The sequence below is a fragment of the Rhamphochromis longiceps genome, linkage group LG16 (genome assembly GCF_057381845.1).
Source record: "Rhamphochromis longiceps isolate RC_006_pf linkage group LG16, R_longiceps_female_GT1.1, whole genome shotgun sequence".
Lineage (NCBI taxonomy): Eukaryota > Metazoa > Chordata > Actinopteri > Cichliformes > Cichlidae > Rhamphochromis > Rhamphochromis longiceps.
In genome coordinates, this window is record NC_140572.1 from 20,488,375 (window position 1) to 20,510,883 (window position 22,509).

At 44.7% G+C, this 22,509-nt stretch overlaps 1 protein-coding gene and 1 pseudogene across 2 annotated transcripts; both read right to left on the reverse strand.

Annotated features, from left to right (window-relative positions):
- Window positions 1-1,557: 1,557 nt before the first annotated feature.
- Window positions 1,558-3,190, reverse strand: LOC146651012 (uncharacterized; annotated as a pseudogene). The gene is made up of 2 exons (XR_014907835.1): window positions 2,434-3,190; window positions 1,558-2,326 (listed from the first exon to the last, which is right to left on the reverse strand). The product of XR_014907835.1 is annotated as an uncharacterized LOC146651012 (transcript).
- Window positions 3,191-11,672: 8,482 nt separating this feature from the next.
- LOC146651013 (beta-1,3-galactosyltransferase 1-like) lies at window positions 11,673-14,329 on the reverse strand. Its single transcript, XM_085385677.1, has 2 exons — window positions 14,111-14,329; window positions 11,673-13,812 (listed from the first exon to the last, which is right to left on the reverse strand). The coding sequence occupies exons 1-2, from the start codon at window positions 14,114-14,116 to the stop codon at window positions 12,685-12,687; spliced, it is 1,134 nt and encodes a 377-aa protein (XP_085241803.1). The 5' UTR covers window positions 14,117-14,329; the 3' UTR covers window positions 11,673-12,684.
- Between the last annotated feature and the right edge of the window lie 8,180 nt (window positions 14,330-22,509).

A 22,509-nucleotide genomic window follows, 5' to 3' on the forward strand; every position in this document is an offset into this window, starting at 1 on the left:
CAAATGCGTTCTTCATTTCCCTGAATTTTAAGGATGGGTCTGTGTATCCTTCGTGGCCCAGCATATCCCAGAATGCATCGCACAGCCTGGACAATTCAGGTACAGAGGCGGCAGAAACTCACATCCATAAATGTATGTTACTTTGGAAGTACCAACACGAATGTCAACATGCAAAAGATAATGGCAGTGTAATTGTACATGTCACGGTGAATTCATCCACAGTCGTCACATGTAGGTGACTGTAAATACACAGTATTTTTTTTTTTAACTGGTCAGTTTTAATATTACCTTGTGAGGGTCACCCTCCAAAAAAAACCCGTTAAGACAACAACAGACAAAAACGTAGCTGTGTAAACTCCAAATATCTGCGCAATGTGTCAACACATCACATATCTGCAGTACAAGTGCTCTGATGTTCTCGGCGACATCTGTTACCAATAACTCATCCAGTTGGCGAGAACAGGGTACTCCGTCCCAACGCCCACGCCCCGTCACCCCTCAGGTTAAACTTGTCACATAAGTCACCCAAATAATTTACAAATGTTATTGCTTGGCTTATGTCAATGTTGTATTTGTTACTAAGAAAATCGGTCTGGCTGAGATTTAAGTTGGGAGTCTGCACACAGCTGAATGTGCAAACATATTATACTATACGTCAAACAGAAAAATGATGAAACAGTAGTGTAAGATGGTAGAGAATGTCCTCCAATGTCCTGTCATATTCCAGGGAGTAAGTAGCCGACGGCTGAGCTCATCAAACTCCGGGGTGAAAACGAACACCTGTTCACTGGTGCCAAGAACTCAGCCGCTGCGGGTTGGAGGTATAGCAACAGTATGCATGCATAAATCTGTTGGGCATAATAGAGAGTGCCTGTCCTCTCTTGTAGTTCAAAGTTGGCACATTTTGCTGTGGATCCTGTTCAGAGATTAACATCATTGACACGTCCTATCATATTCCGTCTATCAGGGCAATCCTGGAGTAGATGGGCCTGGCGGGCCAAATCACCCTGTTGCAGGTGAAAAAAAAAAAAAAGGGACAACCTAAAGAAAAAATACAAAGTATGTACAGTACCATTGAATGCAAGTATCCCGCATCAGGTGAGGGGGTGAGTGGGAAGACCACTGCTGCCACTTGGCCCTGGTTTGTTCCAATGGATGAGCTGTTAGGACAGAGGCCTTCTACCAGACCTCCAGTCCTAATTGCATCCATCCAGGAGGACACTCCAAGGCCCAGTACAGCAGTGGGCACCCAAGGGCAGGATGTGGAACAACAGGAGGATGAGGCCCAGCTGGAGGCAAGACCAGAAAAGAGGAAGAGGGACAGGGAGAATGAAGTCCTGGCATTGATCAAAGAGGACATGAGGCTACAGAGGGAGATTGAAGAAAGACGTGCCGAGCAAATGGACAGGCTCATATGTCTACTGGAGAAGGTTGTGGAAAAAAATGAGTAAGGTAGTGTGAATAAGACCCATTGTACAAACACTTATAGTTTTCATATTTATGTTTGTGCAGGATATGTAAAATGTGGACAAAATAATTTAAGTTCTGTTAATACAAGTCACACTTTTTATTTGAATTGTTGAACAAACAATGTGAAAAATGAAGGGAATGTACAAAGTCCTGTGAATAAAAAATCTTTTGTTATACTGCATTAGGACAGTGTGTGAACTGAGGGAATACCATCAGTGCAACACAAATGACACAAAAAACCCAACACAACATGACAATCATTCACTAGGACTCATCACTGAAGTCCAGGATCAACCTGAATGTCCCAGTATGCACAGGCACTGTTAACTAGGCCTGCTATATGGCTGAGGAGGAAGTCTCAGGCAGTACTGCTCAATCTGCTGGACCAGGACCACAGAAAGGAATGAGGTGCCACAAGTGAGACCGGTGGTTTGCGTTTCCAGCTACTGAGTGTAGCGTCTTCCAGCTTGGTGGCCAGGAGTTATTCAGGGGTGCTCATTTCCACTGTCCACTGCATCATCTCATCACTTGGGTTTGCAGGGGTGGTGTAACCGACAGCTGCCATGTCACTGAAATGTTTGCAAAAAGATGCAAGGACAAAGTGCTGCACACAATCCTGTTAATATGGATGTCACACATAATATTCTAGCACTCTAACAATGCACTACAAAAAGCATACTTGCCTGCTAACAATAATTGTGGTCCAGGGATACCTCCTCCAGGGCAGACACCTCAGCAGATAGCCGATCCCGCCAGAGAGCCCCACTGCCTGCCTCCAAACCAGCCTCCCCCTCATCTTGCACGTCATCCTCGGGGGCCACAACATCCTCAACAGCGAGGCAGATGTTGTTATGACCTGAAACAGATGTTTTGTGTTGTAAATAGCGTCCTAATACATGAGCATACAGTCCCCATTATATCATGATGATTATTAGTGAAGCAATGGCTATGTATCCTACTGACTTATATGTGGCACAAAGGTGTGGTGCTTGGAGGAAGATGGCCCGGAACCTTGTCTTCATCATTGCCCTGGAATGATGAGAACCTTGGACTGGCCTCTTGTTGGGAGTGATGATGGGGAGTGGATGCTGGAGACATGGGTACCCTCCATCTGCAAGGATGAAATGCCCTGGAGGAGGGTAAATGGCCTGCCAATACAGTGGGCTGTTGCGGAGCCATGCACGGACCCCGTCCAGCCCACATATGTATCAATGATGCGGCCCTGATGGTCACAAACCGTCTGCAGGATAATGGAGGGGACCAATTTCCTGCTCCTGTAGCACTGACCGTCAGGGCCACTGGGAGGCTTGATGGGGACATGGCAGGAGTCAATTGCACCAGTAGCTTTCAAAAAGGCTCTGTGTTTTGCCAGCTCTGCAAACCCATGAGACACGATGTGTAGATCTTCAGGGGTCCGAGGGAGGTGGATGACCTGATGGCGAATAGCCACCACCTCCTCTGTGACCCATGCGGTGGACAGTGGAATGGGGTATTGCAAACACCCTGGAAAAGACTCTGTAGGATGCTTCACTTGCCAGCCAGAATGCAAAAACAAGGACCTCAATTGTGGCACCCCAACTATATGTCTCCGATCCTGGTTAAGGAGATTCAGCAGCACGTTCAGAGACTCTATGCTCAGGCGGAAATTGGGCCTAGTGTCCTCATCATTGAAAAACCTGTCCAGGACTGGGACACTCAGGTTGATCGTGCAGTACAGGGGTCATGTCTGGTGAAGGGAAATATGGTAAATGACAGAAATTGTTTTAATTATGTTATGTTATTATGTTATTATTATTATTATTATTATTATTATTATTATTATTATTATTATTATTATTATTATTATGTTATTATGTTATTATGTTATGTTATGTTATGTTATTATGTTTAATTATGTTTTAATTATCATCATTATGGATGTTGGTGTTGTTGCAGTTTACAAATCTGACTTTACGTGTCTACACTTTTTTTTTTCATTATTGTACTTGAGGGAAATGTACTAAAATGTACTGGTTCACTGAAAAGGGTGGTGGTCCACATACTCCTATTTGAGACTCACGTCTACAGTGGTGAATATCGGAGTTTTAAGCTAGTGCACCGTTTTCAAATACACACACTTCAAATGTCAGTAGCAGTATCGTATGGGCAGCAAAAGCATTTATTCAAGTTACAATTCAGATTCAATCTGAGCAATTCAAATTCAAATTGAACTTATTCAAATTCAGTTTCTGATGGCACAGATTTCTGCCCATAGTATCAGTATGTGTTTTTTTCCACTCTACCTGAACGTGGTTTTGGATTAGTCGCAACAAAATCACTCGTCTGTGACGAGGGACTTGTTGTAGCGAGTATGTTTTCCGCCAGTGGCGTGCACAGACATTTTGGGGGGCAAGTGCTCCAGGGGGAAAAAAGGGCACTTTTTGCATATGTGGAAAACCTTTTCTTTTTATAATAAAAAAATCGCACAGGTTAAATGCAATTTGACTTTTATTTCAAAACATTCTCTAAAAATCAAAAATCACACCACAAAAAGATAAAATCTGTATCCAACTCTAAACCATATACATACATATTCTCAAGTGTCCATTAAATGGAGTGTACTGCTCTAAAGAAGCATCCTTCTTGGTGCCATGTCTTTGTAGATGTTGATGACCTCGTTGTAATTGATCTCCACATCTTTCTCAATGGCCAACAAGAGGAGATCAGACAACCTTTCTTCTCCACACAAACTTCTTAGTTTATTTTTGATTATTTTTAGCTTTGAAAAGGATCTTTCAACTGTCGCAGTTGTCACTGGTAGTGTTGCGTAGATCTGAATCATTTTGACAAAGGCAGGAAAGATCAGCTGGCCATTATTTTTCCCTCAGTATCAGAAATATTTCTCTGAGGTCTTTTGAACTAAAGCTGGAGTGGAAGACCTTTAATTCTGTTTTGAGCTGGTCCTCATCTTCTCCATAGAATTCACAGAGGATGTGGACAGCTTCAATGGCTTCTGGGTTTGGTGGGCCTACCCAGTCAGCATGCACAGTTAAGGGCTGGAAGGACTGAATGATTCTGGCCGTTGGGCTTCCAGTATTGTCCCCTTTGAACCTCCTGTTCAGTTCCCCAGTCATGATGTCCAGAAAGGTGAAATATACACCACTCCTGAAATATGCCTCCACTGACTCAAACTGAGCACCTACTTGAGACACTGTGGTGCTGTGTTGGAAACGCACTGGAACTTTCCGCTTTCTCTCCTGACCAGGCACCACGGTAGGTACTGGAATGTTGAAACTCTCTGCCTTCTCTGATGCACATCTAAATATCTCTCCAAATTTCTCCTCAGACCTCATGGTTTGCAATGTGTGAAGCACACCATCAATTACCTTGTAGGCAGTGGAATGGTCCAACCCTTCTTCCTGCAGAGAATCTGATGCCAAAGCAGTGACTTCGAATACTGGTGTGGTGATTTCCATGCAGAGAATGAACATAAAATTAATGGCATTTCTGTACATCTGAGCATCACCTTGGGCCAGGTTAGGTGGGTCACTGTCACTGATGTCATCAAGGAGCATCAAAATGGCTTTCAAATTTCTCTGAAGTGCCTTCAGTGCTTTTTCCCTGCAAGCCCATCGAGTATCTGACAGCTGCTGGAGCTCCATAACACGTTGTCCAGGAAAGAGAGACTCCTGAAATTTGACCAAGGCAGCATGACGCTTTGGGGAGCCTGAGCAAAAGGCATACAATTTCTCCACCAAGTTGAAAAATGTCACAAAATGCTTGCTGGACTTTGATGCCTCCACTAGTACCAAATTGAGGCAATGGGCTTTGCAGTGAACATAGAGGGCCTTCTCATTGTGTGCACGGATTCTAGCTTGGAGACCTTTATACATGCCACTCATGTTGGCTGCTCCATCATAGCCTTGACCATACATGTTCTTCATCTCTAGGCCATTCTTTTGCAGAAGCAAGAACACTGTATTCTCCAGCTCCTGGCCTGTAGTTGTATCAACATTGCACACTTCGATGAATCTCTCCTTTATTTGCATATGATGAAAATATCGCACAACAAATGACACTTGCTCTTTGTGTGAAACATCAGAGGTTTCATCAAGTAGAATGGAATACATTTCAGCCTCTTTTATTTCACGTTGTATCTCCTTCCTGATGTAAGTTCCTAGTGCTGCAATGATGTCATTTTGACTTCTGTTGGAAAGCAGTGACACCTGGGGCCTTGTCTTGGTGGCTTTAACTGTGGCAATTTTTTCCAAATGCATTTTCAGCACACTATCGTAGCGGGAAAATACATTGACTAATTCACGAAAATTGCCACGGTTATCACTGGACTCACTCTCATCATGACCTCGGAATGCTTGTCCCTGACGTGCAAGATACACTGTTAGGTCAATTAATCTTGTCAGGATTTCTTTGTTTGTCTGCCTCTCTCGCTCTCTAACTTCCACCCCTTTTACGTCTGAAACATCAAATGCAGACTGAAGGGCCTTTTTCTGGAAATTGATCCATCTAACCATGCTTGTCATGTGCATCTCTGCGCTGGAGTGTTGTTTGATTTTTTCAAGAGCAGTACTCCACTTTCTGATGCCATCAGTTGTCCAGGCTGTTCTGCTTTTATATTTTTCATCCGAGAGGAAAAGCCGACAACTAAAACAATGCATTGAATTAGCAGTGGGTGAGTATTCCAGCCACACATTAGCAGAAAACCACTGTTTCTGGAATGATCTCCCCTCAGTTTTTGGGTAAGGTATATCAGGCTGACATGGGCCCACATTGCAGCACATTGAAACGTATCTGTCATTGCGCTTTATTTTAAATGTATGGATGTGTGTTGGATCTGTTGGGTATTGTAAAGCTGCTAACTTTGACATTATGTGATCGATCTGTTCTTCCTCATTGTGGTCTTCAGAGAGCACTACATCAGTGTCTGTAGGCCTAACTGAACCTGTTGCTGCATTGGTCGCGGCTTCATCTGTTTCTATATCTCCCTCTTCTGCTATGCTGGTAGATGGCATAGAGCTGCTTCCCTGCTGTGACTGACTACAATGGAACAATAATAATAATAATAGTATTATTATTTATCATAATAATAAGCTTAAACAGATAGTTTTAATAATAACCCATACTGCAAGTCTTGTAACATAGAAATAACTTTCGTAGGTACAAAATAATAGTTAGCTCAATGCCTGCTGATTAAGTTCATTAAAAACTAAGTGTGAACAGCTTTTAAGATTTTTCAATAGAATTAACTGCAAGGGGCAGGTTACATTAAAACATTAAAATAGAACCTGACTCTGCCCTTGACTCTGACCTTTCATCTTCATTTTCCTTTGCTTTCATCCAGGAGAGCAGAGAACTGCTTCCCTGGGCTGCCTGTTGTAGATCCCTTTCTTTCTCCTTTCTCAGCCTCTCTTTCCTAGGCATTATGCTTGCTGAAATTAGTAAATAAATAGACCAAAATGTATGAGAACGAATAAGACTGACTGTGGTCATTACAAGAACAGGGCAGAATGGTCGTTTTCACAGGCAATTGGGAACTGCCTATTTTTCCTTTAGCAAATTAATGTGTTAATGTTGCCAATATGTTACACCAAAAAAAAATTAACATGTCTAACCAGTGCTTCTCAAAACTTTTAACATGCACCACCCCCAACACCGTACCCTTCAAACTACCAATAACAACGTCACTGTTCTGTCACAATCAGGTCGGAATTGATGGAGAGTGGGGGTTGCCTAAATGGTTTAGGTTACATTTTAAATGTGTCGTTTTTTTGTTTATCCATATGGATGGATGGAGGGGGCAAGCTGGCTACTCCAAGTAGTCCTATGTCATGCCGCTGCTACACGCCTCACAACAAATGAACTGCAAGCGTGTTCACGTGACACGGTGACAGTGAAAAAGCGACAGGGTTCGGGTGTCTTTGAAGAAGGGGCACAAATCAAGCCATTATTTTCACACCTTTTTAAATCGCGCAGCTTAAAAAAAAAAAAAAAATCACGTCTTTCAAAAGGGCACTTTTTTGGACTGAGGGCAAAAGGGCAAGTGCTTCAGCACCACCTCGTCTCTATCTGTGCACGCCAGTGTTTTCCGCATCCATCGGGAGAAGTGGTAAGGGCGTGTCCAGCTGGTGACGGAATTTTGTAGGCTGGACTGTCCCATTTCACAAGCCTCCCACTTCCAGCCTTAGTTGTCTTTGAGTACGCGGCCCTTGTAGACCGTTAAGGCTGCAGACCCTGACTTGGGATACAGCCCTATTGCAGCATAAATAAGGGAGATTCAGAGTCACCTGATCCAGCCCTAACTAATATGCTTTAGCAAAAAGGATGGTTTTAAGCCTAATCTTAAAAGTAGAGATAGTGTCTGTCTCCTGAATCCAAACTGGAAGCTGGTTCCATTGACGAGGGGCACACAAACTGAAGGCTCCTAACTGAAGGCCTGAGAACTGAAGGTTCTAGGAACAACAAGTAAGCCCACAGTGTGAGAGTGAAGTGCTTTAATAGGGTGATGTTGTACTACAAGATCATTAAGATAAGATGGGGCCTGATTATTTATTACCTTGTATGTGAGGAGCATGATTATGAATTCAATTCTGGATTCAGCCGGGAGCCAATGAAGGAAACACAATACAGGAGAAATATGCTCTCTCTTTCTAGTCCCTGTCAGTAACTCTTGCTGCAGCATTTTGGATTAGCTGAAGGCTTTTCATGGGGTTTTAAGGACATCCTGATAATAATGAATTACAGTAGTTCAGCCTGGAAGTAATAAATGCATGAACTAGTTTTTCAGCGTCACTCTGAGACAGGATATCTCTAATCTAATCTGCACTATATCAAGCAGGACAAGCACAGAGATGAGTCCACTGTCAGAGGCCATAAGAAGATCATTTTTAACCTTCACTAAAGCTGTTTCTGTGCTGTGATGAGCTCTGAAACCTGACTTAAACTCTTTAAATAAGCCATTTCCCTGCAGATGATCTGTTAGCTGTTTGACAACTACTCTTTCAAGAATTTTGGATGTGAAAGAAAGGTTGGAGATTGTCCTATTATTAGTTAAGACAGCTGGGTTCTGTCATGTAATAAATATATTCTTAGGACCAAAATAACACCTATATGAGACACATTTTTAAATTCTAATGTTAGAGTTTCTTCAACTGGTTTTTGGGGCTGTGCAGGGCTCTCTCTTCCAGAAGATGATTGAATAAAGAAATATAAATGTTTTGAACACTCTGAGTCGGGTTTTCTCTGTTCTATCATGGTGATCAAAGAATCGGGTTTTAATAGTCCAGAGATGGGGTTTTTTAAAGAAATGGTTTAACTACTGCCAGCTTGAAGGCCTGCAGTACATAGCTGATTATTAGAGATAGCTTGATCATATTTAAGATTGAACCATCAATCAACGGCAGAACTTTTTTGAGCAGTTTTGTAGGAGTGGGGTCTAAATCATTCTAAGTCCACAAATCTGTTGCACGGCAAAGGATGAAAGTAGAAAAGTCTGGAAATCTGTGCTGTGTTGATTACGCATGCAAACTTGTAAATGAAAGAACAAGAAGTACTGGTTATCTAATCAAGTTAAGTCAATGTTATAATCTCGGGTTTTACCCCATGGAAGGAGTGTTGGCTCATTGTAAAAATGCCTTCCCTAACAAAGACAAAAACAAAGAAATGGCCTTACAGAAAGAGGGGAAAGAAAGAAAAGTCCACAAAGCAGAGTGTGGTGACCGGGTGTGGCTTGCGGCTCAACAGCAGGGGAGAGGTGAAGCAGAGGGTTCAGGGTTGGAGTCAGGAGAGTCTGGCTGCCACAGCTGCAAGTCATCACTCCCAATTTGATCTTAATAGAATGGTGGGACCTGTGACGTTGAGCAAAAAAAGGAAGGAGAGCAGAGGAGATGGATGAAAAATCTGAGTGTGAAACACTGAAAACTGTCTGTACATAGTTGACCTGTAAGTTCGAAGCAGTGTCGTGGTCCCCCAATAACCACTGATACATAATGAAGCAGAGAGAAAAGGCCTGGCTCCATGGTGAGCCCCTACAATGATTAAATGTTCCCTTGATCTTTCTCTCATCTCTAAAACGCTTTGCCAGGCCCATTTTCCCTTGGGAGACCCTACGAAGGAGCAAATCTTCTGTTTTTATTTTAAAAGTTAAATTTAACATGCATGTGCATTACAGAATACCATTCCCATTCCCCCAACTTAGTTTGCTGGAAGCTGATAATCAAAAGTACAAGGTCCTTGTCAGTGGTTGTGAAAACTTGTATTAACTTAACTGTATCCTGCTGTGTGCTACATATGAGAAAATACACCTCCGTGTATTTTTCTGAGCCAATTCTCACAGCTGTTTCTGGATTTCATCTGTGGAAACGTCTAAGGAGAACAAGGTAACCACAACTGTAATATTGTATGACCTGCTGCAACTAAGTTACAAGGTTAACTTACTGTGGGTGTCTGTAGATAACATTGCCATATTAATCAATTAAGTCTTGTTCTATTTAAAATGAAAAGAGATATTTTTAACAGCTGTTGGCAAATTTTACAAAAACATAACTGAGTTCCAGATGAAAGGTAAGTGGATGATGAAAGAGCCATGAAAGTACACACATACATGTAAAAAAAAAAAACACATAACAGACACATTTCCTAAAACTTAGCTGTATCAGCTATTTATTGCACACACAAATCAGTCGACATACAGGTTCAACTCGTTCCATTTCATCCCGTTGTTTAATTGTGGCGTACAAAATAGCCACAAAGTGTCTGCATTTAACCTTTCTAAGATTTTCACTGTTACACACTTCACATGTCAGAATTGTAAATGTAAATAAGAAGATCTATTCAGTACCTTCATGTACAGCTTTACTTTAAAATACATTAAGCAGTTATTGGTCACGCATGCATAATGTAGACAGATATTCAGAAGAGCCTAATGTAATAGTCAGCAGTTGTAAATATTTGTCTAACTCAGGGGTGGGCAACTCCAGGCCTCGAGGGCCGGTGTTCCTGCAGGTTTTAGATTTGTCCTTGAACCAACACAGCTGATTTAAATGGCTAAATTAGCTCCTCAACATGTCCTGCAGTTCTCCAGAGGCCTGGTAATGAACTAATGATGTGATTCAGGTGTGTTGACCCAAGGTGAGATCTAAAACCTGCAGGACACCGGCCCTCGAGGCCTGGAACTGCCCAGCCCTGGTCTAAGTGGTAATAACAGAAAAAACCCTGTTTTCATAGAAGTTACTTTAAACTAATATTGCCCTGTAACCTTTAAAAATAATAATAATAATAAAACCATATTTACACATGGAATGTGTTAGGTATTTTAGTACCATGGGAGCATTTACTGGATATTGTTTTATAGTGACATTATGCAGGAAAACTCTGTCATTCAATAAGGCCCCTTTGTTTTAGTTATTTTTCTCTTTGACCCAAGAATTGATGTGTGAGAATCACAGGCTGGTACAAGGTTGAAATACCACAGAGATCACTCCCTCAGCTACATTAGTTTCTTAATCTTTTAGACGCCTGTTGAAGGCCAAATGGTTTGTTTCAGATTTCACTAATGTAAGAACTCTTCGTTTTGTGCCTTGAAAATATGTCGCTGAGATAATCACAATTGTAGCTGAACTAATAAACTACACAAAGGATGCTTCTTCACCCAAGGGCAGGAAGACGCTGCCTTATCTTGGTCTGTACTGGTTTAAACTGATAAATCTGCTGTCTCATGAATTTTACCCTCTATATAAACTGTTGTACTTGTGAATAAAGTTGAGTCACTTTGGGAAGACAATCTAAAGCAGTCTCTGTTTTCTTGTTCTCCCAAGCTGCTCCCGAGCTGCTCGTACTAACACGCTGAATGGCATGCTTGAATATTACTTGAGAATATATTTGACTGTGTTACAGACTAAGGGACATTCTCTGCTGATAGGTGAAGGTACATTCTCTGCTGATAGACGTCCACGCCTCGGAGGAAGCCGATCCACGGAGTAGGCCCTGGAAACGGTTTCCTTCAGAATGTATTCATAATGTACCTGTTAAAGTTATATTCTAATTATATATTATAATTCAATAAAAATACTTTTGACAAAAAAAATTGTATTTACTGTACAGAACCACAAGCGGTCTTTAGCCCAGGTGCAAAAAACATTTCAAAACATCCAAGGTAAGTGTAGGCAGCAGTCGTTTTTTAATGTTTTATCCTATTCGTATCACTAAATATCCAAAAGTTCATAAAAATGTAAGTGGAATTTCTGACAGTTTATTTATTAAACATAAAACAAAACCTTTAAAACAAAAACTCTAGATATGTCAGTGGTGACCTGGTTGATATTAGCCTGTCTTTTAGTGCAAGAAACATTCAGACAGGTGTTAAAAAAGGGGGATTTTTGGAAGACATCACTTCCTCTATATATACAGTATGGTAAGTAAAGATGAGGCCTAGAACATGAACAGAAGGAGTAAAGCAAGAAGAACATCCTTCAAGCCTTAAACTATTTTCTACACACATCAACAGAAATCTCATGTTTGAAATAATTTTCTACACTAAAGTTTAAAAAGTAATTAAAAATTAGGGCCACAGGGATAAATATATTTCACTCCCTATGTTATGTATATTCCCATAATTGATGCATGGGTACCGTTTGATAGGACATATGCAACAGACGTCAAAGGTAGAGGTTGTTTATAATGTTATTCATGCACCTTGGAAAATTCTCAACTTCTTAATCGCAGTGAGAAATAAATTCTATCATACACTGACCTGTTGCAAAATATCCATTTAATACACTGTAAGGTCAATATGCTTAAGGATATCTGTTTCTGTGTACCTTGCATTTCCCAGAAACTGTGAACACAGAGAGGACTGTAACTTGAGAACACAGTCAGGGATCATGTTTTGTAGTGTTAAGAACGGGTGTGACTGCACGTTTTGTAGTGTTAAGAACGGGTGTGACTGCACGTTTTCACTTTGATAGTTTTTAAACTTAATTAACAAAGACTCAGATATGTAAAATGTCACTCTTTAAATAATAAACTACATAAACTGTGTAGTTTAAATATACAGTGGAACAATACTAGTTCAGTTTCAATAAAATTTGAGATTAGGGGATTTTACATGAGTATCATAATAGCCTATATGTGAATATAAAAATACATATTTTTTTAAAGAGTCATGGAAAGTCTGCCCTGTTGTTTCATGTTGCATTTTTATTTTATTTTTTCAGTTTATGGTTAGCAGTATGGGCCTGGGTTTTTAAAGTCATTCCAAATCTGCTCACGGTTAGTGTTTGGATCAGTTGTGGTGGCTACTATCCTGGAGAAGGCACATCGATTATATGGCAAAGGAAATAAATGGAAGTAATCCCAGTTTGGGGAGTCAGTGGGAGGAATGCCCAGGTGCTGCATTAACAACCCTAAATACACATCCTCAATGTAAACTGCTTTAACATGTCTGGATGCCTCAACGAGCTTTTTTGGGAGGTCTAAAGACAAAATGTAGCCCAGGCCCAGAGCATAGCGGGGGTACTGTGGCGGAGCATAAATGTCATGAGGTAGGTACCACTTAGAGCTTGGATCTCGCAGTACTGTACTGCCACTTGCCACAAGCCCAGTCATATAGTTTGCTTTTTGAGCATTCAAGAGCATACTGACAAGATTATGTACATTCAGAAACATGTCTGAATCAATCTTCATAGCATAAGAGGGGCTGGAGCAGTGTGCAGTTAGCCACTCCAGCATCACCATGGTCTTAATGGTGAGATTCTTGTAGCAGTCCACAAAGTTGCTCTGGATCAGGTCGTGATGCTCTTTGCTCTCCTGAAGTACTTGCTGTTGGACCTGCTCCACCTCCTCCCCGGTGTGCAGCCCCAGTAAAAAGAACAGCCTCACCACTTTGTCCTGGACAAGACTTTCACTCCCCCAGGTTTTGCGGATGATGTCACGGTGTTGCCTATTGTTTGGGGCCACAGGAACGATCAGAACCACAAATGGGTTCTCCTGTTCACATTTCTGTGGCTCATTTATGATGTACTGGTAGTCATGGGGGTATTCAACTAAATATGGTCCAGGAGACACGTAAGGAACAGGTGTTGGTGGTACAGTTGTATTTTGAGAAGTGGAGTTGTCATTAGTTGTAGTGTTTAGTGAGGATATGTTTAGTCTCTGACCACTGAAGAAATTCAACAAATTTGCTGATTGATTTTGCATCCACTTTTTTGGGTTTTCATCTGGTATTATTGTATTTCTGTTGTAAATCAGGAACAGACATGCAAATACCAGAATAAAGACGAAATACTTGTTCTGGGAAAACTTGCACCACCTCCCATCCTCTGCTGGTTTCACACCTTCCACCTTTCTTGGCTAAGAGGAGAGATAAGGTATTGAGATATCTTTCTGTCAGTGGTTTTGCTTTCAAACAAATCAATTCATCCAATTATTAAATGCAAGTTATTAGAGTGCCATTACCTCACACGGGCTGTTTTATCAGTTTAATGATCCCTCAGGATCCCTCAGAATCATTAAATGGATAAAACCTTAAAGTAATGTTTTAGCTTCATATTTATTCAAATTTTCTATAGAAATATCTCTCAACTAGTGACCGTTTGCTTTCCTACTCCCTTATTTGAGAGACAAAAATGCATTTAAAAAGGTTACATACCTTCATTGGATGTTAACATTCAGTTTTCTAAAAATGTAAGCTTTTCCCCTTGTCCAGTTATACAAAGAAAAAACTGAGGAGATGTTGTTTCGCTGAAAAATTCATGTCAACGCTGGCATTTTGTTTCACAGGGACAGACTAGAGCAGACACCAAGCAGTGTTAAAGCTTTCCAGGGATTAACAGCCCATCCTATGACTGTTCTAAGGCTGAGCGAGTAACCATGGCATTGTGTGACGTTTCTTACCTGTGAGGCAGCCACACCTTTTTTTTCTCCACACCTTTGTTTTGCCTGCGAAAGACTCCTTTTTTTTTTCAGAAACAGCAGTATGCGACATTACGTGATGGCAGAGCTTCAGTTCATCCTTTGTCTTTTTTTTTTTTTTTTTTTTTTTTTTTTTTTTTTTTTTTAAATAAATAGGACAGGGGGAATGAATGAGAGAAAGAGGGGGAGAGAAAGAAAGAAAACCAAAGGGGAGAAGAGACGCCTGCGAAAGACTCCTAACCGTCCTAAGGCTTCGTGAATACCTGTTTGCCTTTTCTGATCTTGAGTGTAACTAAATTACACATGTGATACATATAAATATCAACTTTTTTGACTGAAAGTTGCTGTAGGGTGCTCACATTAATTGTCTATTTATTTAACTTTTGACCAGCTTGGAAGGCTCTTGCGTAACACCAATACACACCTGTATGATTACTGGTTCGAGGAACAAGATCCTTTATCTAAGTATTATATTAAGTAGTTAAGAGCAACATTAAGTATTACACTGCTCCATGTTAGTTTGTAAACAGCCATTTAACAGACAGTCTAGGTATCACAATGTTATGGCATAATGTGAATGTATCACTGTATAATCCACATTATTATCTGTAGCTAAAATGTATTGATGACTTCTAAACAACTCATATGCAGGAACGTTGTTGAGAGTTAATAGACATACACACTGTTCTGAAGACAGAAACTGGTGTCATGGTCCTGGGCCATGTGGGCCCAGTATTCTTAGTTTTCATGTATTTTTGTATTTTGTTCTTTATTTAGGCCATGCTTCCTGGGTTGATCTGTTACGTTGTTCCTTATGTGTTTTCCCTTCGTGACTCTTACCCCCTGTGTGCCCCTCTGTGTATTTATGAGCCCTCGCCTCTCTTTGTGTTTTATTCTATGTTTTCCCCAGCCCGTTATGTCTGCGTTCTCCCCGTGCTCTCTCTCCTCCTGTTTGAACCTCTGTGTACTTCCTGCTTTACTTTGCCCATCTCCCATCAGTGTTACGTTCACTCCTGCCGTGTCTTGTTATGATTATCAGTGTCACCTGTGTTCCCCGTGTGCATCCACTTCCCCTGATCATCCCTCATGTGTATTTAGTCTCTGTGTTTCGTACAGTCTGTGTCGCGTCGTCTGTGTTCCCACCCTCCGTGTTTCCATGCCTGGTCTGTTGTCTTCCAAGCCATAGCCTCACCATAGTTTGTTCTCAGTTTAGGTTTTTGTTTAGCCACGCCATCCCTGCTGTATTTGCACACCTTGTTTTCAGCCATATTAAAGGCTCGCCTTTTGTTAAAACTCACTCCCGTCTGCTCACTTGTGTACGCACCTGGGTCCATTACACGCATTCTCCACTCGGTCCGTCACAGCGGACCGTGACAGTACGACGCGACCATGCCGGACCCAGCGTCACAAGACCAGGAGATCATTCGGACAGTGGAGTCGCTATGCGGCGGTTGGCTGCAGTGTTCCGGGGAGGAGGAACGGGTTGAGCTAGCCCGCCAAGCCGGAGTATGCGTGTCCGCATTCCCCTGGTTATGGGAGGCGCTGCATCCCCTCATCATAGACTTTCTCGCCTCCACTCTCCAGCTCCGCCCGCGACAGCAGCTGCCCGGTAAGCGTGAGCCGTCGCCTGAGCCATGCTGTAGCTCTGTTTCCCCGCTGCCTCGTGAGCCTGAAGCGGTCAGAATCGGTACGGTGTGGCTCACCGCCGACACACCCTCGGCTCACGCTCCATCGGCTTCCGCTTCCTCGCCATCGCCTGACTGCACTACGCGGCTCAAGGAGATGCCAGCTGCTATTGACTTTGGTGAGGAGGAGCGGCAGCAGGTATTACGGGCGTATCGCGAGGACGAGCTCCGCTGGAAGCCCTGGCTCACCCCCGAGGAGGAGTTCTCGCCAACTGCCCCGCCTCGCACCTGCCGCCCGCCCTCGCCGCCCCGATCGGACTACTCGTCCCCTGCTGTCTTTCTAGCACGGATGTGGTTGGAGGACGAGGAGCCGGTCGCCAGGGACAGTCAGGTTTTGTCCACAGCCGCTTCAAGGGGAAAGCGGCGTTCTCGCCGCCGTCGCGCACTGCTACGTCCTGTCTCGCCCTCCACGAAGCATCCCGCGGACGCTGTGGGGGTCCTGGACGTCGATCACGAGGGGCAGCAGCACGCCGCAGGCGCACAGCTAGTGGAAGAGTTCGGGAGGGAGCCGTGGCTCGCTCCTGATCATGACGAGCGCTCTTTCCGGGGAACTCGACTGGCTCTTGGGGGTCCCCGGAGCTGCCAGGGACTTCCACCGCTCATCCCGCCCGCTTCCACGGATAGAAGGAAGCGGCACTCTCGCCGCCGGCGCTCTGAGCCTCAGCCCAAGGAGGTCCCTCGGTTATTGCCATCTGAGGCTTTGACTTCCATCAGCCATCCAGTCGTGAGTACCACTGCCTCAGTTTCTGACATTGTATCTAGCCCCATAGCCAAAGACCTTAAGTCAAAGGAGAGTGTTTCAGGGGCTGCTGTGAATAAAGACTTCTTGTCTGACTGTGACCCGGCTGATTCGGCAGGTTACAGCATCCATGAACCAGTTAACAATCCTAACAGCAATAAAGATGACTGTGTCCTCAGCGTCATGACTTCTGAACCTAAATGTTGTACTGATGCAAACAATAACTGTATTGTTCTTGAGTTTTTTAACCCTGGTACTATGAGCAACAGTTCTAATGTTGCCGTTAATGAAGAGGTGTCTGTGCCCGCCGGCACTAACCTAGCACCCAGCTCTACACAGGCTTTTAGCGCAGTACAGGACAGATCGTCTGTAAAGTGCAACGCTGTAATAACCAACCCACCATTGTTTACAGCCACCAACCATTGTACTTCTGTGTTATGTCTTCCTACCACGTCAGAGGGGTTTACTGAGTTAACTAGTGATGAGGACGTTAAGTCTCACACAGTGAACCTGCAGTCGGTGGATTTCTCTGAAATAATGTCGGATGCTGGGAGTAAAGGTTCAGACTCGAAGTATTCTGTGTCATGTGACTTTCAAATTAATGTGTCGAAACCATCAGCGGGCAGCCCTAGTTGTGCGGGTGATCAAGAAGTAACTTCTGTTACCTCTGACAATTTAACAAATGCTACGCCACCTCATGCCGGGTTTGAAACGTTATGTGAACAAGTTACCGAGTCTGAGGAGAGACTGCCTAGCTTTCCTCAGGGAGCGACTAAGGACTGTCTGTACTGCGCTGAGGTCTCTGGAGAGGAGGGGGCAGCAGCTGTCCAGTCCGCACCCGTCCTAGTTCTGTCCCAGACTCCTCCTATAACGGAGGTGAGTGACTGTGCTTTCTCATCTCATGAGCCTGTCATAGTGGAGTGTACTGGGCTACCCTTTTGTGGGCCCAGTTACGAAGAAACTGGTACCAAAGACCGCTCCACCATTAACCATGATTTCATAAACATCCATGCTGTGGCCGACCTACCTCTGGTTAAGACTAAGGGCCAGTCAGAGTCGGGTTGTGATAATGAAAGGATTGTGTGTAACAGTTTTGATGAAGCGCACAATGAAATCACAAACCATATTCCTGACTCTGTAGGATCCAGGATTTTTTCTAGCGTTGCTCTCACAGTCGCGCCACATGAAGCCCAGGTTCAGGAGACGGCGAAAGGGGACCACACGTCTGCTGTACAGGTTGCTTCTCAGCCTGCTAGGAATGGCGTGAGCTTTCTCTCCGCCTCAGACTGCCTTCTGCTTCAGCCGTCTCTTCCAGCTGGAGGGCCCGAGGAGCCCGTTCAGCCTCATGCCACGTCTGCTGTACAGGTTGCTTCTCAGCCTGCTAGGAATGGCGTGAGCTTTCTCTCCGCCTCAGACTGCCTTCTGCTTCAGCCGTCTCTTCCAGCTGGAGGGCCCGAGGAGCCCGTCCAGCCTCATGCCTCGTCTGCTGGAGGGCCCGAGGAGCCCGTCCAGCCTCAAGCCATTTCAGCTGGAGGGCCCGAGGAGCCCGTCCGGCCTCAAGCCATGTCAGCTGGAGGGCCCGAGGAGCCCGTCCAGCCTCAAGCCACGTCAGCTGGGGGGCCCGAGGAGCCCATTCAGCTTCCTTCCACGTCAGCTGGGGGTTCAGGAGAACCGCACCAGCTTCATGCCTCGTCAACTGGAGGGTCCGAGGGGCCCGTCCGGCCGCCTGTCTCCGCTGGAGGGTCCGAGGAGCCCGTCCAGCACCATGCCACGTCTGCTGGGGGGCCCGAGCCGCCCGTCCAGCACCATGCCACGTCTGCTGGAGGGCCCGAGCCGCCCGTCCAGCCTCACGCCTCGTCAGCTGGAGGGCCCGAGGAGCCCGTCCAGCAACCTGCCACGTCTGCTGGAGGGCCCAAGGAGCCCGTCCAGCACCATACCACGCCTACTGGGGGGCCCGAGCCGCCCGTCCAGCCTCACGCCTCGTCAGCTGGAGGGCCCGAGGAGCCCGTCCAGCACCATGCCACGTCTGCTGGGGGGCCCGAGCCGCCCGTCCAGCCTCACGCCTCGTCGGCTGGAGGGCCCGAGGAGCCCGTCCAGCACCATGCCACGTCTGCTGGAGGGCCTGAGGAGCCCGTCCAGCACCATGCCACGTCTGCTGGAGGGCCCGAGGAGCCCATCCAGCCACCTTCTGCTTCTGCTACGCCTGGTCCAGCCTCAGCACCAGCTCCTGCTTCTGCCACGCCTGGTCCAGCCTCCGCCTCTGCTTCGTCTGCTGCAGCTCCAGCCTGTGCTTCGCCTGCTGCAGCTCCAGCCTGTGCTTCGCCTGCTGCAGCTCCAGCCTGTGCTTCGCCTGCTGCAGCTCCAGCCTGTGCTTCGCCTGGCCCAGCCTCAGAGTCGTCGCCTGGCCCAGCCTCAGAGTCGTCGCCTGGCCCAGCCTCAGAGTCGTCGCCTGGCCCAGCCTCAGAGCCATCGTCTGGTCCCGCCTCGACTGGTCCTGTGCCCACCGGGCCTCGGCCAGTAGAATAGAATAGAATAGAATACTTTTATTTGTCAATTTCTTCAAATGTACTTGCCATACAAAGGAATTGAAATTACGTTTCACACTGTCCCATGCGTAGGCATTGACAACAATAAGGTGCAGATGCACAACAAAAACAAAAACAGCCCTAACAATAAGATAATAAATAGTAATATAATAATATAAATAGTGCTAAAAGAATACTAAAAAAATATATATAGCAGCAGGTGTGTGCAATTGCAATGCAAGTCAGGAATGTTTTCAGTTCTTGGTTCAGAGAGTGTTTCCTTGTTGGAGAGTGTGGGGGGGTAGAGTCCAATCTGTCTACTATACTTCTGCCAATCTGGTGATTCTGCTGGCTGGGAGCCGGGAGGGAAGAGAGTTCAGCAGTCTCACAGCCTGGTGGATGAAGCTGTTGGTGAGCCTGGTAGTGCGGGAGCGGAGACTTCTGTATCTCTTTCCAGAGGGCAGGAGGCTGAACAGACAGTGCGCGGGGTGGGTTGCATCGTTGACAATTGTGATGGCTTTGCGGGTGAGTGATGGCTTTGCGGGTGAAAGCCTGACACTGGAGAGCCACCGCTGCCTTGCGCACTGCCGGCCCCCTGAACTGCTCCGCCGCCGCCGCCGCCGCCGCTGCCTTGCGCACTGCCGGCCCCCTGAACTGCTCCGCCTTCGCCGCCGCCGCTGCCTTGCGCACTGCCGGCCCCCTGAACTGCTCCGCCTTCGCCGCCGCCGCTGCCTTCCGCGCGGCCGGCCTCCGGATCTGTTCTGTCACCGTGGCCACCTTTCCCGTGGCTGGCCTCCGGAACGGTTGGACTGGACTTTTGTGTTGTCGCCTCTCGGGTTGGCCTTCGGGCCTCTTTGGACATTCGCCTTCCTGTTCTGGACTCTTTTGTGTATTTGTGGACTCAGTTTTGTTCTCGTGCTCCTTGTTTTTGGTTCGTTTTGTTCCCTCCGTCCTGGTCCCCCGCCTCCCGCCCTGGGTGGGGTGTTTTCTGTTTTGCTTGTGTTTTGTTTCTCGGGTTTGGGCTGTCGGGAGCCAGCCCTTTAGGGGGGGGGTGGTGTCATGGTCCTGGGCCATGTGGGCCCAGTATTCTTAGTTTTCATGTATTTTTGTATTTTGTTCTTTATTTAGGCCATGCTTCCTGGGTTGATCTGTTACGTTGTTCCTTATGTGTTTTCCCTTCGTGACTCTTACCCCCTGTGTGCCCCTCTGTGTATTTATGAGCCCTCGTCTCTCTTTGTGTTTTATTCTATGTTTTCCCCAGCCCGTTATGTCTGCGTTCTCCCCGTGCTCTCTCTCCTCCTGTTTGAACCTCTGTGTACTTCCTGCTTTACTTTGCCCATCTCCCATCAGTGTTACGTTCACTCCTGCCGTGTCTTGTTATGATTATCAGTGTCACCTGTGTTCCCCGTGTGCATCCACTTCCCCTGATCATCCCTCATGTGTATTTAGTCTCTGTGTTTCGTACAGTCTGTGTCGCGTCATCTGTGTTCCCACCCTCCGTGTTTCCATGCCTGGTCTGTTGTCTTCCAAGCCATAGCCTCACCATAGTTTGTTCTCAGTTTAGGTTTTTGTTTAGCCACGCCATCCCTGCTGTATTTGCACACCTTGTTTTCAGCCATATTAAAGGCTCGCCTTTTGTTAAAACTCACTCCCGTCTGCTCACTTGTGTACGCACCTGGGTCCATTACACGCATTCTCCACTCGGTCCGTCACAGCGGACCGTGACACTGGTCTGTTCACAAAGCATTATTCATTTGCATTTGTTGACGTTGTATAATGAGAAATGCCAGTTTGCGGGTATTTCCTACTTTCATTGTCTACTTCTGCTAATGCAAATGTACACCAACAGTTCACTACCTAAAACTTCCTGTCTGCAGGAATGTGGGAGTGAACCAGGATGAGGTCAAACAAACAATAGCTCGATAGCTCTCAACAGCTGCCTCAGGCATATGCCTCTGCTGTACGAAACTAGATAACATGTAAAGGAGAGGCAAGCCAGTGTGTGTGTGTGTGTGTGTGTGTGTGTGTGTGTGTGTGTGTGTGTGTAAGAAGAGATAGTCAGACAGTGAAGCTGCACCCAATGGAGTAGAAGAAGAGCGCCAAGAGGTTAGGATCAACCTGTGCGCCAATACAGGGGGCTTAAGTCTAAACTATGGCCCTCCCCAATGGTTTTTTGACCAATCAGAGAGAAGCACATTCTTGTTTATATATTTTTTTACTGCCAAATTAGGGCTACGTGTCTTCCGGAAATTGGCTACAGCAAACTCCTGCAGACTGTGTTTTTTTTTAATGGGAAAGAAATCCATATACATAATTTTTTTTAACTGCTTGAGGCAGTAAATGAGTGAAAATTTGGATTGGGACTGAGACCCTCTCTTGCCTTAGATAAAAAGAACCCCAACGGTGTGTAAACTTATCAGCTGTTTGGGCTGCATTTTTTGGGGGTTAATGTGACTGAGGAAACAGAAGCAACCTCATGCTCCCTTCCAGAAAATAGGACATTAGAACACTACCAAAAAATGCCCTCTAGAGTACTGTGTGAATTTTATAAATGTAGGGTTTTCCTACTTGATTTTCATTTTTTGTTGTTTCTTTTGAAACTGACAATTTGTTTCAAGGAGACGAGTACATGCTCACACAGTCACCCCAAGATAAAAGGAGAGATATTCTGATGTCGCAGTCATGAATGCAACTCTGCGCTGAAACCTGTTTCTATGACTGAGCGGACATAACAACATCATTCCACCAAGCTGAAATTACTTCTGAATACTTTTAAGTTAAACTATGTTATAATTTCAATATGATGACACAAAGTTTGCAGACTTTTCTCCATATAATGTGTTCTATCCTTATGTTATATGAGTCATTGAATATCATATCATTTGCTGTCCTGGACTTAACTCTAAAAACCTGGAGGGACTCTGTTTTCATGTTATTCATATATTGCTAGGTTGATGGATTTTTCTTGTCCATTCCAAATAAGATATAATTAAAAAAACAAAACAAAACGGTATTTCAACAGTAATCTTAAAATGAGATAAATCTGTGATTATAATAATATTATTAAAGGACAAAATCCATTCATTCATCAAATATTATTAAAACTACTGTTTATAATGTGTTTATTTATGTATTCTTTTTTTTAGGATTCAGACACTTTCCCACAAATTTTGCGTGGTTTATTTCC